The 17,284-nt window shown below is 44.5% G+C and overlaps 1 protein-coding gene across 4 annotated transcripts in view; it reads right to left on the reverse strand.

Moving 5' to 3' along the window:
• LOC105488298 (CREB regulated transcription coactivator 3) overlaps positions 1–17,284 on the reverse strand; it is a 118,242-nt gene that overhangs the window by 20,439 nt on the left and 80,519 nt on the right. For 3 of the 4 annotated variants that reach the window (XM_011752210.2, XM_011752208.2, XM_071100663.1), the window contains exons 7-9: positions 9,902–9,937; positions 6,197–6,282; positions 3,635–3,684 (exon numbers count right to left, since the gene is read on the reverse strand). In XM_011752210.2, coding sequence (XP_011750512.2) covers positions 3,635–3,684; positions 6,197–6,282; positions 9,902–9,937 — 172 coding nt within the window. The remainder of the gene's footprint in view (positions 1–3,634; positions 3,685–6,196; positions 6,283–9,901; positions 9,938–17,284) is intronic. The other variant, XM_011752209.2, reaches the window with a different exon arrangement.

Below are 17,284 nucleotides of genomic sequence, written 5' to 3' on the forward strand. Positions count from 1 at the left end.
TATGGATGAGATCATGAATTCTGTTTTGGCTTTGAGTTTTTGCTGACTAGGAAGACATGCAGGGATGCAGCAGGGATATTTCTCATTTATGTACAGGAGGCAACTGACATTCTCAAGGTTCCATTGAACAGCAGATGTGGAAGCCAGGGCATGGTGGGTCGAGGAGGGGTAAGCAGTAAGGAACACTTGAGAGTACATATGCTTTCAAAAAGCATGACTGAGAATTCTGGAAATGAGGGAAAGTTAATTAGCAGAGAAAAGCCTCCGCAAATCCAGTAGAAGGAGGAGGACCAGGGAGTGGTAAAGTGGCCAGCCTGATTAAGAGGGACCCCTGTGTCCCTAGGACTAGAGGAGGGTGGTGTCAGGGGAATCAGTGGCAGAAGAGAGATGAGCACGCACTCCTGCCAGCCTCGCCTCACTTTTCTTGGTAAAAGTATGACTGGGCAAACTGTGGAGTCTTGGAAAGAAATAAGGCAGCAGGAGAGGTGTCCAACCAGATGGTGAGGAAGAAGGATCGTTTTGGTTGTAGAAAAACTGAATATAAATTTTGTCTTTTTATTTTGTGTTTTTTTGAGACAGAGTCTTGCTGTGTCGCCTAGGCTAGAGTGCAGTGGTGCGATCTTGGCTCACTGCAACCTCTGCCTCCCAGGTTCAAACAATTCTCCTGCCTCAACCTCCAGAGTAGCTGGGATTACAGGCGTGCACTACCATACCCAGCAAATTTTTGTATTTTTAGTAGAGACAGAGTTTTGCCATGTTGGCCAGGCTGGTCTCGAACTCCTGACCTCAAGTGATCGGCCTGCCTCAGTCTCCCAAAGTGCTGGGATTACAGGCATGAGCCACCGCGTCCGGCCTGAATTTTGTCTCTTAGATGGCTGGAAGTATGGAACTGTTTATAGGGTTAAAGGTCAAGGACTAGAAAAATAAAATTGAGACCTCAGAGCCCTCAACGTGAGAGCAGATGGGCTTTCTGACTGAGAAGAAAGATCCAAGGGTGATCAGGTGGGAGTGAAGGCAGAGAGAGCAGGGGTGCGGCAGGGAGAAGCGTCCAACGGCACAGAGCAAGGATGGAAAAAATGTGACCACTGTGAACCAGGTCATTAGTAATGTTCACACAGTTCCTCTGCAGCTGGGAGAAATACAGGTGGGTTCCTTTCCAAATATAGTTACTACCTAACGGAGTCACCACTGACCTAAGGAAAGTAACGCGCCCCCGGGGTTCAAGACCCTCTAACGACTCCCATCTTCTCTGCGCAGATCCAAGCAATACAAGCCTCCTTGAGCTCCAGGCCCACTCCTGCCTTGGGGTCTTTGCATTTACTGTTCCTGCTGCCTGCAGCCCTCACACTATCAGAAAGGTTTCCTCAATGACCGCCGGTGGCTGCCTGTCCACCTGCCACGGTTGTCTCCTTCAGTGCATTTATCCACACCCTACTTTCGCCATGCTTTGCTTATTTGTTTCTGCCCATCTTGCTCTACTAGATTATTAGCTCCTCAAAAGCAGGAACTTGATCTGTTTTCTTCATCGTTTTACCCAGTGCCAAGAATTAGGGGGTCAATAAATATCTGCATGACTAGGAGTCACTGAATGGAATTCTATCTGTAACATAAGAGCAAGAAAGCAACTTTCCCTACCTAAAAAACACCTGCTTTAAAACTCTCCGAGTTGGCCAGGCATGGTGGCTCACCTGTAATCCCAGTGCTTTGGGAGGCCAAGGTAAGTGATCCTTTGAGAGGATCACTTGAGGCCAGGAGTTCAAGACCGACCTGGCCAACATAGCAAGACCCTATCTGTAAAAACAAAACAGGCTGGGCGTGGTGGCTCATGCCTGTAATCCTAGCACTTTGGGAGGCTGAGGTGGGTGGATTACCTGAGGTCACGAGTTCAAGACCAGCCTGGCCAATATGATGAAACCCTGTCTCTACTATAAATAAAAAAATTAGCTGGGTATGGTGGTGCACGTCTGTAATTACAGTTACTTGGGAGGCTGAGGTAGGAGAATCACTTGAACCTGAGAGGCGGAGGTTGCAGTGAGCCAAGAGCGTGCCACTGCACTCCAGCCTGAGTGACAGAGCAATACTCCATCTCAAATAAATAAATAAATACAAACAAACAAAATTAAAAAAACAAAAAAACAACCTCTTGAGGGCTAAAGTACTACAGCCCAATTCTATAATGTAGGCTTTCAGAGCCTGAAGGTTATCTGATGGTTAAGCCAAAATTGATTCTTGAGGAAAATATATATATATATTTTTTTCAAATTTCCATTTTACCAGGAAGCCCCTGAACCGGACTAGGTTGAGGGAGACTCCCTTGAGGAAAATCTTGCCCCTTCCATGGGAGTGTCCTGCGCCCCTCGGCAGCCCGTCTTTTGTTGGGCATGTGTCCTGGCAGGCTTTCCCACTTTCTGAAGCGAACATCAACCCGTGGCGCAGCTCAGCAGATTACCTGAGTTTATGTTTAACCTGCCAAAAAGAATGTCTGAGCTCCAGGTACTCAGTAGGGAGTGCGCTGAATGCGCTGCTGTGAAATACTCACAGGAAGCTCTGTTGGGGGAAATCATATTCAATGATTGCTTGAAGTGGATTTAGTTCACCCACTGACCCACTGGTGATTGTATGTACTAAGTCAAATCATGCAAGAATCCCATTTCCAAACCACATTATTTTGGCCCTGCAGCCTTGCTGGTTCTGAAATGGCTTCGGTTCCAAGTGGTGGGACTGCTCTCACGGACGCTATGATAAACATCCCCAGGAAGCCTTCTTGGGGCTGTCTCAGGACACAGCCCATCGAGTTCCAAGGGGTCCTCTCTGTGCAACTCCCCAGCAGCTAGCTGTCTGTACCATCCCACGGAGCACACCAGCCGGCCCTCCCAAGGCAGTTTCTGTTAAGGCAAGGGCCTCATTATCTCTTTCATCTCCTCGTTCTCTTTTAGACTTAACTTCCTCATGAACTTCCTTTTTCATTTGCTTGTACTATATATATTTTTGTAAGTTGTCTCAAACCTTTTAGGGAGTGAAGTTGCATACTATTAAATCCACTAACAAATTGCTTCATAGAAACTTTTTTGTATTGCATATGGAAAATATATTCATCTTCCATTTATGTTTTTAAATTGTGGTAAAATATACCATAAAATTTACCATTTTAACCATTTCTATGTGTACAGTTCAGTGACATTAAGTACACTCAAAGAAACTCTCTTAATTAACTTCTGTGCCACCCAGCTGCCAGGTGAACTGCTGCTTCCCTTTTCCTCTGGCCAAGATGCCACCGATGCCCATAGCCTGCCACAGCTCGGGGCTGGTAGGCTCCTCTCGATTCCCGCACATTTCTGCTTCTGACGCTGCTTCTACCCGGAGAGTTGTGTATTTACCAAGAGTCAGTTGTGTGATTCTCAAACATACTTATGTCAGTTTTTTTGTTATTATAGTTATGTAATTTAATTACTTTAAACAGATGAAATATGAGTATCAAAAGAGAGTGGCTGTTTTTATGAAAATGCAGTTGACTTTCAATTTATACATAGCAAGTTACGTTTCTGAGAGTTCTGTAACAAAGCAGTGGGACTTGCCTTTTGGGAAAAACCTTCAAGATAGTCCCTGAAACACGAACAGAAAGAATATTACTTACTTGCCACCTCCAACATCACAGGATCGAGGGCGTCCTGACAGGGATTGAATCTGAGAAGAGACAACGAAAGCTGGGTTTACTTACTGTAAAGCCAAATTCAAGTTTTTGAAAAGTGTCTTCGTAAGGATCTTGAGGCTCTATTGGGCGCAAGTGAGAGTTCGCGTGTCAGCAGCGTCCTCACAGAGCAGCCTTTTAGGTTTTGGCAAGACTTTTTTAAACTCAAACTTCCAGGCCTAAGGGAGGCATAATATTAATATATTTTCTTAATTTGATGCCTTATCAATTTACCTTCTGGATTAATATTAAAAAACCAATGTTTTACACATAGAGCTTTTTATGGAGTTTTGCTTGTTGTCTAGGCTGGAGTGCAGTGGTGTGATCTTAGCTAACTGCAACCTCTGCTTCCTGGGTCCAAGCGATTCTCCTGCCTCAGCCTTCCGAGTAGCTGGGACTACAGGCATCATATTTGCATTCAAGATACAAAGGAGAAAGGGGCTAGTGGCAGCTGGATATGTTCCTCTTATCTGAAAACCAAAAGTTTCCTGGAAGAAGCTTTCCAATGGGCTTTCCCCTAAGTCTCAATAACTATGCTGGTCACACCGCCTACCCTGTCTGTGAGGTGAGGCTGAGAAGTGGTGTCTGCCTTTATGGTCTGCAACAGATTATAGGGAGTATTTGCCATATCAAGAAGTTGATTATTTTCAATTTCAAAAGTACAGGCCATATTAGTTATTTAACCCAGTCTGTGATTCCAGTCTTTCCTTTTTTTTTTTTTGAGACAGAGTGTCACTCTGTTGCCCAGGGTGGAATGCAGTGGCGCGATCAACTTCTGCTTCCAGGGTTCAAACAATTCTCATGCCTCAGCCTCCCAAGTAGCTCAGATTATAGGCACCTACCACTGCACCTGGCTGATTTTTGTATTTTTAGTAGAGATGGGGTTTCACCATGTTGGCCAGGCTGGTCTCAAACTCCTGACCTCAGTTGCTCCACCCCTCTCAGCTTGGATTACAGGTGTGAGCCACTGCACCCATCCTTTATGATTCTTTTTTTTTTTTTTTTTTTTTTTGAGATAGAGTTTCACTCTTGTTGCCCAGGTTGGAGTGCAATGGCGTGATCTGGGCTCACCACAACCCCCGCCTCCCAGGTTCAAGCGATTCTCCTTCCTCAGCCTCTGGAGTAGCTAGGATTACAGGCATGCACCACGACAGCAGCTAATTTGTTTTATTTATTTTTAGTAGAGATGGGGTTTCTCCGTGTTGGTCAGGCTGGTCTCAAACTCCCAACCTCAGCTGATCCACCCGCCTCAGCCTCCCAAAGTGCTGGGATTACAGGCGTCAGCCACTGCGACTGGCCGACGTAGAGCTTTTAAATAAACATTTCTTTTCCAATTGGCTTGAGATGAAATGAAATACATAAAAGAACAAAACAGGGTGAAAAAAGAAATGAATGTCAGAAGAAAATAAAATATTTCAACTAGAATATAAGCTCCAGATGGACAGGAATGAGTACTACAAATCCACAAGAACCAAGGGAGATGAACATCTCTTTCCAGAGACCAGTCCCTGGTACTCAGGGAGGAGGGCATACCACTGCCCTCTTTGGTGGAGAAGATGTAGTTGTCCCTGATAAAAGCCTCCACAACCACGTGTGCCTCTCACAGGAAAAGACATAGTGTGGTTGCTTCTCCTGTGTTTAAATATGTGAATTTTAAGTCATATCTCTTTTTTACTTCCCAAATGATTAAACATCAAATACATCTTGCTTTTACAAAAAACCTTTTAAGACAACTGTAATGCTAATGGTGACTCTGGTAGACTTGGCAGAAGAAAATGGAACTGGGCCAAAGGGATCCTAAATAGGTGGGGATAGTTAAGTACACAGGCAATACAAGCAATTGCAATAGAGTATCCTTAAGGGCTGGAACAGATTAACTGTTTTCTTTCAAAGTCAACACAGCTTCCCTCTGCGAAGAAAGGCCAAGGTAAGAACCATGGGACCTCCCTTTCTTCCACAGTGGGTTAGGTGTACAGAGAGCCGAGGTGGAGGTCAGCTAGCACAATTTTAGATACAAATGCTCAAAGGCACATGGAAATCATAGTAAAACAGATGACTTGTCAACTGACTTGGAGGACTCAGGTCAAATGCCCTTGATTTAAAAAGGGCTATCTGGTATACCAGTAATTCTGGACAGAAGCTGGAGACTGGTATAAAGTGCTGGCTAAAAAACAGAAAAATCTGCCTATGACTTACAACGAGGTTTCAGACCTTTTCGCAAAACAAATAAGATACGGGGGACTTGGCAGGTTTTTTTTTTTTTTTTTTTTAAATAAGTCAATTCATATGAAAATTAGGAAGCCAAGAGATCAATGTACTAATTCATTGACACCAGTGTGATAATTTTTACTTGAAATGTCATTCCCTTGTATATTCTTATCTCTGTCCTCAGACAAATCTTCTCCTTTTCCCCTAGTTCCTCTTGTTTTCACCTCTGCAAGATTTTTCGATGACTTCAAAGTATAAACATTCAGTGACAACAAACATAGCTGAGTACTGTTCACCCACCTCCTTGGTCTCCCACAGTTGTTTTGGCAGTGGCTTCGGAACATTTAACAGATTCTCTTCTTTCAATGGGCCAGGGAAAGATGCTACTAAAGGAAAAAAAAAAAAAAAAAAAAAAGCAGCAGAGTCATTGCATGAGAAGGCAGGAATCCGGGCCGGGCATGGTAGCTCACGCCTATAATCCTGGCACTTTATGGTGCCAAGGCAGGAGGATCGCTTGAGCCCAGGAATTTGAGACAAGCCTGGGGAACATAGTGAGACCCTGTCTCTACAAAAAATTTAAAAATTAGCTGGGTGTGGCGGCTCACACCTGTAGTCCCAGCTACTCAGGAGGCTGAGGTGGGAGGTCTGCTTGAGCCTGAGAGGCTGAGGCTGCACTAAACCATGACTGTGCCACTGCACTCCAGGCTGGGCAACAGAACAAGACCCTGTCTCAAAAAAACATAAACAACAACAAAAAAAGAAAGCATCCATCCTACCTACCTTTGGCTGAACAAATTATCTTTGTAAAAACTGATTTAACAAACAAAATGTTTGACTTATTTAACACACAAAAACGACTTATTCATGGACTGTCTACTAGGGAAGGCACTTTGGGCTCTACCGTGGGAACTGCAGAAATGAGTAAGACATGGATTCAACCTTTCACGAATTTGTAATCTAGTCAGTGGATAAGGGCAACTCATAAATAACCATCACTGAAGGAAGAAACGAGTGGAAGCCCGAGAGAGCTGAGGGTACGATGCTCCTGAGAGGTGAACTACAGACAGGGAAGAGGCCAGGAGGGTTTTGGAGATGGGCACTGGGGGGAGCCCTTTAGAGACACAGGAGAAGGGAATTCCAAGAGAGGGGAAGGTAAGAGTAGAGTAACTCTTTTCAACTGGAGTGTAGGCTGAGTCAAGGGGATGGTAGGAAGTAAAATGTAGACGATTGAGGCCAGGGCAGGAAGGGCTCTGCAGGCTTGGCAAAGGAGAGAACGGAAGAAGAGGGAGGAGGAGAGAGCCTGCAACAAAGATGAAATGGCGAAAGTATGGAGAAGAGGAGTATTAGCTGGAAGACATGGTGGCAGTGAAGCTCCTTGGTTGTGGGATGGAAGTGGGGGACAAAGAGGAACCAACAACCCAGAGGATCTGAGGCTGGGCAGCTGCTGGACCGCTGTTGGCTCTTTAATGCTATGAAACAACCTGTATAAAGGGACCCTTCCAGGGCTTTCCGCTTTAACTCTCTCAGTCGTGCCAGGTAAAACAAGAATGCTGGGTCACAGAACAAGTAAATACTTTTTGTTCTCAGAAAGAGACCAGAAAATAAGGACCAGCCTTCAGGAGTTAAGTGATCTGATGTCAGGAAGGGGATTCCAAGTGAGGGACATCGGTGACTACTCAGAACCAGGAATGCTGTTGACTTCCAGTGGCCACAGAAGCGCCAGTGTGACTGTCATGACTATCCTGTCTCAGCCCCACAAAAGATGGCCGAGTACCCAAGAATAATGGACCCCAGAAAGAAGTCACACGAAACAGGGCCCAAACTTTCCTAGTAAATATTGAGAAAAGAGTTTGAAACAAAAACTCTAAAATAAGTTTATCTTGTATTTAATAAAACTGAGGATATAAATGCAATTGTGACTTCTAAAATGACTTAAGTATGGGTAGGAGTCTAACTTATTCGACAGCATGGTAAGGGGAGGATACAATGCCCTTCAGGCAACCTGCCCAATACCACCAGGACAGCAGTCATTTCTGCTACACCAGGCCAGGCTTGGTCAATGTCCCCAGATGTCTCTCTTAATCCCGATATTCACATCACTCTCTTTTGAAGAGCATATTTTGTCAACACCCTTGTTGATTTTCTTCAAATGTTATCTGACTTAATCATTAATATAAACTGCTTCAGAAATGTAAGTTCCATGAGGGCAGAGCCTTGGTTTTCTTCTCTACTGGTGGGTGCTTAAAACAGTGTCTGGTAAATGCTGACGCTATAGGTGGCTCTCAGCAAACTAGGAAACAAGGAAAATGGGCTTTGAGGGCCTTCATAAACCAATACAATGAGAGGTCAAGAATAAAATTTGCCCAGAAAGGCTGGGTGTGGTAGCTCATGCCTGCAATCTCAGCACTTTGGGAAGCGGAAGTGGGCAGATCATCTGAGGTCAGGAGTTCGAGACCAGCCTGGCCAACGCGGTGAAACTCCTTCTCTACTAAAAACACACACAAAAAATGAGCCGGGCGTGGTGGCGGGCATCTGTAGTCCCAGCTACTCGGGAGGCTGAGGCAAGAGAATCGCTTGAACCCAGGAGGCGGAGGTTGCAGTGAGCTGAGGTAATGCCACTGCACTCCAGCCTGGTGACAGAGCGAGACTCCGTCTACAAAAAAAAAAAAAAAAAAATTGCCCTGAAAGGTACTGTCAGATGCTGGGAAAAGTTTGAAGGACTGAGTGAGGTGGCATCACACAGCTCAAGGCTACTTCTCCAAAGAGGTTGGTTGTAAGAACACGGTTGGGGCAGACTCCAGTGCCTTAATGGGGACTGTTTACTTAGAGTTCATTGCTTTTAGTCCCTTTTCATATCCAAGATTTGTCAGGAATTCTTCGAAGCATTGAAGGAATGCAATCAACCTTGAAGCCATTTACTAATTTCTGTTCTAATGGATTAGATGTTTATTGATGTTTTAACTTTTTGTGATTTTATTCATGGCCTAAAAGAGCTTGCCCAGAAAAGGAGCATGCAGGATGATGACAGACAGCTGTGCCTCTTGCAAGATGCAAGATTTATCAGGCCCCCCATGAGTCTCACCTCTGTGACATATAAACCTAATTTAGTTGTTTATTTTTAGATTGTAAAAATTAAATTCCAGATTATAAAGATTTAGAGAAAAGAAAACAATGCCTGGTACTAAGTGAATAAATGAACTGTGTCGGACCCTCATTTGTCAATGGCTTTGAGTGTCATTTCCATAGATCTCCAACACTATTTTATTTGGCTTTACGAAACTCAGCATCTTGTGTAAGGTTTGCATTTTCATTTCACAACCAATATGCATTTTCCTGGCATTGTTTATTTATATCTGTCAACGAAGACTTTCTAAATGGGCAGAGACTACTGGAATAACTAATTGTTTAAGTGATCAACTCATTCTTTTTTTTGAGACAGAGTCTCACTTGGTCGCCAGGATGGAGTACAGTGGCGCGATCTCGACTCACTGCAAGCTCCACCTCCCAGGTTCAAGCGATTCTCCTGCCTCAGTCTCATGGGTATCTGGGACCACAGGCACGTGCCACCACGCCTGGCTAATTTTTGTATTTTTAGTAGACACAGGGTTTCACCATGTTGGCCAGGCTGGTCTCAAACTCCTGACCTCAAGTGATCCACCTGCCTCAGCCTCCCAAACTGCTAGGATTACAGGCATGAGCCACCGTGCCAGGCCAATTCATTCATATTTTCATGTGATTACAACTTTTGCTTCCTTGCTCAACCTTATGACTGTGGGGACCTAGATAAAAAGGAACCTTTGTAATGCAACCACACATTTCCTTTCTCCTGGCCTTGAACATGGCTAGCCTTAATTTTCTAAAGGCTCTCTGAAAAGTAAGCCAATCAGCAGTTGTCAGCATCTGGGGAGTCCTGAAAACATGAATATTTATTAGTAAAGCTATTGAAAGGTTATATCCACTACTCAGCATCCCACTCCGATATAGGTAGGTAAAGTAAGTTCATACCTTCCCCATGTCCATTATTCTCACCATCACAGAAACCTATTGGGAAAGGAAAAAGAAAAAAAGAAAACGCTTTTATGTGGTACTTTCATTTTCATGAATTTATGAATTAGTAACTTTATAATTTGAAATAGAATTTTGAAAATTCTAAGGCACTTTTGATACACTGATTTTCATTTAAGGTGCTTTATCATTTATACTAAAAATAGGCATAGCTAATTTGAAACTAAATTTGTTTCCTTTTTTTTTCCTTTAAAATTGTGTCTTAAATTTTCTTACTGTCTCTGTCCTGAAAGAACAATTTTTACAAAACCTGAGAATCTCTATTCAAACCACAAAGTAAAGAAGTATAGATGGAAATTCTCTTCCAAATGCTTTATCATGGGGGTAAGAGCAGGTAACTCAAAAAGCCTGCATCACTGTTTGATACTTACCATGGGTGTCTACAGGAACAAATCCGAAGTTCCATGCTGTATGCTATTATATATATTTCTCACGCAGTGAAGTTATTTTAAGAATAAAATTTATCTGGAGTCTAAATTAATTTAAAGGGTACATGAGATAGCTATTCACAAAGTTTTAAAACTTTGACTTGGAATAAGCTCTGGCTGAATGAAGTATTTTTAATCCATAAATTATACTGCAGATGACAAAATATAGTATTTCCTATTGCTATAAGCTAAAACTAAAGAACCGTGCCAAGAATGTAATATCTTAGCACTCCCCTAAGAGCAATCAAATATACCAAATAAGTTTTCAGTATAGAATCAGGATATATTATTAAGTTCTAAGCATTTAAGTATAGCTTACTTACATTTTAGATAAGTTTTTGGCTAAGGTTAACCTACAGGTTAACCTGATTAGTCTATACAATTTAAATGAAATGTCTAATAATCATTCACTCAACCCATATTTAATAAGTTTCTACATTAAGTGCTAGGTGGGGCTGGGTGATACAGTGTAGGTGAGAAGACAGATCATGGTAACACAGTAGCATATTCTGTAACACAGGTAGAAGATACAAAATTTTAACAGAGCCCAGGGGCGGGGGCAACAGGAAGAGTCCCCAGGAGTACAAAGAGGCCGATGAATTAAGCAGACACACAAACACAGAATTTCTTTCAGGCCCACAGAACCAGAATGTAAGTAAGTGATTGAAAACTTTATTTTAGAGCACATAAAGAGCCTGCTAAAATGCAGATTGGGCCAACCCTCAAAGATTTTGATTCAGAAGGTGTGAGAATCAGCCAAGGAATCTACATTTTAAATTTTTTTTTATTTTTCCTGAGACAGAGTCTCACTTTGTCACCCAGGCTGGAGTGCAGTGGCATGATCTTGGCTCACTGCAACCTCCACCTCCAGGGTTCAAGCAATTCTCCTGCCTCGGCCTCCCCAGTAGCTGAGATTACAGGCACGCACCAGCAGGCCCGGCTAATTTTTGTATTTTTTGGTAGAGATGGGGTTTCACCGTGATAGCCAGGCTGGTCTCAACCTCCTGACCTCAGGTAATCTGCCAGCGTCAGCCTCCCAAAGTGCTGGGATTACAAGTGTAAGCTACCGCGCCTGGCCTACATTTTTAATCATCGTCTCAGGAGACTATTGCAGAAGGTCCTTGGCCCATTCTTTTTTTTTTTTTTCTGAGATAGAGTCTAGCTCTGTGGCCCAGGCTTGAGTGCAGTGGCACGATCTCGGCTCACTGCAAGCTCCACCTCCCGGGTTCACGCCATTCTCCTGCCTCAGCCTCCTGAGTAGCTGGGACTATAGGCTCCCACCACCACGCCCATCTAATTTTTTGTATTTTTTTTTAGTAGAGATGGGGTTTCACAGTGTTGGTCAGGATGGTCTCGATCTCCTGTCCTCTTGATCCACCCGCCTCGGCCTCCCAAAGTGCTAGGATTACAGGTGTGAGCCACCGTGCCCAGCCCTTTGGCCCATTCTTACTTAATCAGCCATTTAACCCATCTAAAGACAGGCAGTGGGAACAGGCGAACACTGAGATGTGGAGAGAGAAAAGCTGTGGCTCTACAACCAGCACCGTCAAAAGGACAGGAGCTTCGGATTCCTATTCTGGCTTTCCTGAGACCCTCATATCAAGAAAGGGCAGGGAACTTCATTCTGATCACTAAAAAGTAACTATCCTGTTAAAAATTTAAAACTAGTTTTTACATAGCAATCTGGTATGGCGTGTTGAAGCATCTCTTCATCATCAAGACACCAATCACTCGAGGTTTAATTACTAAGGCTGACCAGTCCCTGAAACAGGAGGACTCAACTGAGGGTTACTATGTGAAACTGCCTGAGTGGCTGGCAGACACCCCATGTGACAGCCCCATTAGTGCATGCTCTCGTCAGACTGGAACAGAAGGAAGGCTTCATGGAGGAGGTGGTACCTGAGGCATCATTCATTGAAGGATAATGATGAAGAAGAGGATAACCAACAACCAACCTGACGGCTCACTTACTATGTGCCAGGCACTTTATACAGGTGATCTCATGTGATCCCCACAGCAACTCTGTGAGGTAGGCGCTATTATCATCCCCAAGATCACACTGCTAGTAAGTTCTGGGACTAGAACTCCGGCCTGTGTGTCTTCAGAACATTCATGTCCCTAACCAATTTGCTGTAGTACCTGGAAGATTTAGACAACTGGAAGCGAAGCTGAAGGGGATGCTCAGTGCGAGGAGAAGGAGGCGGCGGCAGCGGCGGTGGCAGCAGCGGAGGAGGATGAGTGGGGGGTGGTTGGGGAAGGAAAAGAAGGAGAAGGAAGATGGAAGAATGTGGCTGCAGCACATGGTGGGAGGACTGGGAGATGGGCTGGACTGGAGGAGGCTGCTGGTCATTTGGCAGGATGTAGGGGACGGAAGGTTTCGGTTAGAGAAGTGACATAATCAGAGCTAAGCTTCAGAGACTGCTCTTGCAGCAGAGTAGGAGGTGGATTGAAAGGAGAAAGCCTTATTAAGGCTTGGAGGCTGAGGAGAAAACCAATGCAATAGTCCAAGGCAAACAGGAACCAAGTAGGATGCTGGCAGTGAGGACAGAAAACCAGAGGCAGATTTGAGACATGCTGCGGGGATAAAATGAACAGGACTCGGCTACTGAATGGGCGTGGGGGCATGGGAATGGGAGTAATTAGATGCAACTCTCAGGGTTTGGGCTGCAGTGACCTTCAGAAGGGTGGTGGTGGCAATGACTGATACTCTGGCACCAAGCTAACATATCATCAAAATATCCAAGCCTGGATTTTTACTACTAAATTAAAAACCCATAAGATGGCACTACAAATAAAGGGTTAAAAAGAAAAAGGAATGAGTTGTGACTGGCTATCTGGAAACAGAACACTCATTTTATCAGTCCCACAGGGATGGGACAGCGATGACCAAGGCTGCATCTGTGTTCCAGGAAACCTCACAGCCTCAGAGTCAGCAAGGGCTGGTCTCTTCTAACTAAGGGAACCGAGACCATGTTCCTTCTGTGTGCTCCCATGCCTGGCAAATCTAAAATAATTCCTCACACAGCCCTGATTTGCTAAGTAGAAGGGAAGGCAAGGGGAAGACCCCTTAACCAGTGTCCTAAAGGAGGCCTCTGGTGTTTCAGCCTCCCCGCTCTGGGCCCTCCTGTCCCCGGGTGAAACTCTTTTTGCCCCTCTTCAGATCTGGGATGCTTGTACCTGCCACTGTACCCCTGTCCAATCCAATTAAGCAATTAACAGGCTTACATCTTTCAAGGTTATTTACATTGTAAACCTTCTCCTTAACTCTGCAGGTCAAAGTTTATTGGTAGGTGAAAGGTCACTGAGTCTGAGGCATGCCAAGCCCCCTCCACCCTAAGGAGTTGAGTACTGTGGTCCCCAAAGATGGCAATATTCAGCATCCAAAGCCCTGGATGCAGAGAAGACAACTATTACACACTCTTCTCCCCTTAGCTCTAGACTGCTCCCTAAAAGGAAGAGGACCACCCCAACCCCTCCTCCACAAGCCCGATGATAGGAGGGGTGTTAGGGGACAGTTCTAGGCTATGGGACAGGGCATGTGTCCCAGAGAGTCCTGTGCTTCCCTATCTGCATGTATGTGTGCAATGGTCATTAAGCTGTACATGCTGCCAGGGAAATGGCCAACATTCCCTCTTTATAGATTCTGAATAATTAAACAAAAAGAGATAAATTATAAAAATCTTGTTTGGCTCCATAAAAATTTATTTCTGTCGGCCGGGCGCGGTGGCTCAAGCCTGTAATCCCAGCACTTTGGGAGGCCGAGACGGGTGGATCACGAGGTCAGGAGTTCGAGACCATCCTGGCTAACACGGTGAAACCCCGTCTCTACTAAAAAATACAAAAAACTAGCCGGGCGAGGTGGCGGGCGCCTGTAGTCCCGGCTACTCGGGAGGCTGAGGCCAGAGAATGGCGTAAAAACCCGGGAGGCAGAGCTTGCAGTGAGCTGAGATCCGGCCACTGCACTCCAGCCTGGGCGACACAGCGAGACTCCGTCTCAAAAAAAAAAAAAAAAAAAAAAAAATTTATTTCTGTCATTTATACCAACTGCTTATCATTTATGCTTAATTGTCATGCAACTCAATAGCCATTATGAAAATTACTCAACATGTATCAGGCTTTGTTTTCTTGTGACACAAATCTCCACTCATGAATGTATCATAGCTTACTGCTCATGTAGTTAAGCTATGAGCAGATGCTCTCATCATCGGCTCACAGCAACAGCAACAACAATAACAAAAAAGTGTGGCTACATCATTCTGCTCAGGAGAGATTCCCAGGGAAAGAACAGTTATTATTGCTTCTAACATAGAACCCAGTTCTGGGCTTCAATTATATTTTCCCATCACTTTTTAAATCTTTATTTGGTTGGTCCTATAAGAAATACTTTTTTGCAAAGCTAGTTGGTATTTTTAAAATCCAAAAGGAAAGAAAATGAAAAACTTTAATGAAATACAGGAGGAAAATACATGAAACTATTTAAAATAGCTCCCACCAACAAATATAATTCTCCAGAAATAATTTCCATCCTTGGAGACTTGAATAATATTTTAAACACTGGCTTTCCCATGTAAACACATCCATATTAGGATGTGTTTCTGAGTTCTGCTATACTTGCAAGGCAACTGCAGGAGCAGGCACACAGTTCAGACATCTGAGCTGGAGGCCAGCCCACCCTCCATGGTTTTCAAATATTGTAGCCCAACAATTTCTAACTGCTGATTTGAAAAGGAGAGACCATCACGATTCTCAAGTCAACGCAGGAACCCTGCTCCAGGATTTCTTTCTTTCTTCCTGTTTTTCTCATTGCTCCGTCTACCTGGACCAATGTTTACATTCCTTTGCTTTTCTTATTCCATCCTCACTTACCCTTTCTGACACTTCTCATCTCTTCTTTCAGAGGCTACATTGCTCAGCATGAATACTTCAACCCAGGTAATTGCTTTCTTTAGTTACTTTCTTTTTCTTGGCATGCAAGCATCAAAAAATCCTCACTTGAATTACCTGTGATTCCCTTGTTTCTCCAGGCCTTTGGCCCTTTCTAGAGAAGTGTAAACTTTGCAGAGGGCAATGTAAATGAAAGGAATGGCAGAGGCAGAAATGCAGGGGCTCCAGGGTAAAAATCTGTCTGTCTAGCTGGCTCCGAGTCCATGGAGATTAGGATCCTGCTGTGCTCACAGGCGCCCCCACTGATTACAGCTTCTGCTTTTTTTAGGCTTTGTTTACATACTCCCATCTCTACCTATCCTGAAACTAAACTAATCCCTCTTCCCACACACCCTGCTCCTCTAAGCAGTGAGCAGTGGACCCATATCCAGTTCCAACATCAATTTCAACATCACTGCCAACTTTCATATTCCCATGTATGGAAGCATGGGTAGATGTCCCTAACCAATTCTGAAAGCTCTCATAGTTTACAAGCAAACAATCATTTTAGCAAATGTAGTCTTCTCCAAATTGCACCAATAGAACAAATATATCAACAATTATTATTCAATCCTGTCGCTGCTATATACAAAGAAATAAGATCATGAATGTTCTCCTAGAAGGAACACAGGCCATTTAGGCTTTAAACTCTCCAAAAAGCAAAGAAAACCAGAAAAGCTGGTTTCTTGGCTAAAGATGTATTTATTCCTGTTTCAAGAACAAATACAGGGCCCTGAAAATTTCTGGGCAAGAGTCAGTTTGCATATGGAATGGATAATTCAAGACCATTGTTCTTTCTAGATTATAAACCCCAGAAAGGTAGACTTGAAATGTGTCTGAATGACCAGCCTCACTTCATGTACAGGTCAGGTACCAGCATCGAGAGGGTATTTTGGCAAATGCTGTGCACATGTGAGCCAGTGTGTGATTCTTCACACTTCTCCATCAGTACGGGCTCCTCTGTGCTGGGCACTGTGCTAGGGGCTGGAGAGAACAAGACCATTAAGATGATGCCTTCAAGAAATCTACACTGAGCAGAGAAAGAGATGCATGTTCACATAAAAAAGCAGCCAAGTATTACAGGTGCTAAGAGAGCAGTCTGGGATGTTAGAAGGACACGGTAACTCTGAGCTGAGAGGGAGGAAGGTCAGGACGGCTCCACAGACATGAGTACACACACGAGCTGAGGTTGGCCAGGAAGGCCAGGAGTGAGTGAAAGAGGAAGAGACAGAACAGGAAGACACACCAGTAGAACCCAAAGTGGTTTGCATGGCTACCTTGGGTGTGCAGCGGGGGAGCAGAGAGAAAAGGGAGAGAGGCAGACAGGGGCCAGGCCTTGGGGCTCATGTCATTCCAAAGAAGATCTGGGCTCTTTCTCCTGAAGGTGAGGGGTGGCATTGAGGATTTTAAGCGGGAGAGCAAGATGATCAGGTTTGGGTTCACTCTGGAAGCAGAGCTGTGAGATGGCATGAGTGGGCCTCTTCCTCACTCCGGGTTACTCCTGGCCTCTCTCCACCCCCTTACTCACACTGGGGGCAACTGAGCAGGTGATGCACAGTTCCAGTCTGGTCTCCTCTTCCCCTTCTCAAGGGCATGCCTTCCCTCAGGCAGCAGGCCTCTGCTCCACCCTTCCCTCCCCTAGGCTTGCCTGACCCCTCCTCCCAGGGGACCACACTGGCCAGTGCTGCCGGGCACTCAAGGGGAGTCAGCCTCAGGCTGGGGTTCAGTCTCAACAGGCCCACTGACCTACAGAGACAGTCACTTCCTCCAACCTGGTCTTATTAGTAATAAAGGTGATATCTAGCTCTGTCACTTCTGGTTTTATTTCTCAGTTTGTTCAGATCCTGGGTGGGGAAAGAGGACTCTTGGGGAACCTAACATAAAACTGGATTGAAGGGATGTGAGACTGGAAATCAGGAGACCAGTTAGGAAGTTATTGGAAGATGACGGGTGCCCAGAAGAGGGCCAAGAG

The sequence above is a fragment of the Macaca nemestrina genome, chromosome 7 (genome assembly GCF_043159975.1).
Source record: "Macaca nemestrina isolate mMacNem1 chromosome 7, mMacNem.hap1, whole genome shotgun sequence".
NCBI classification, from domain to species: Eukaryota; Metazoa; Chordata; class Mammalia; order Primates; family Cercopithecidae; genus Macaca; species Macaca nemestrina.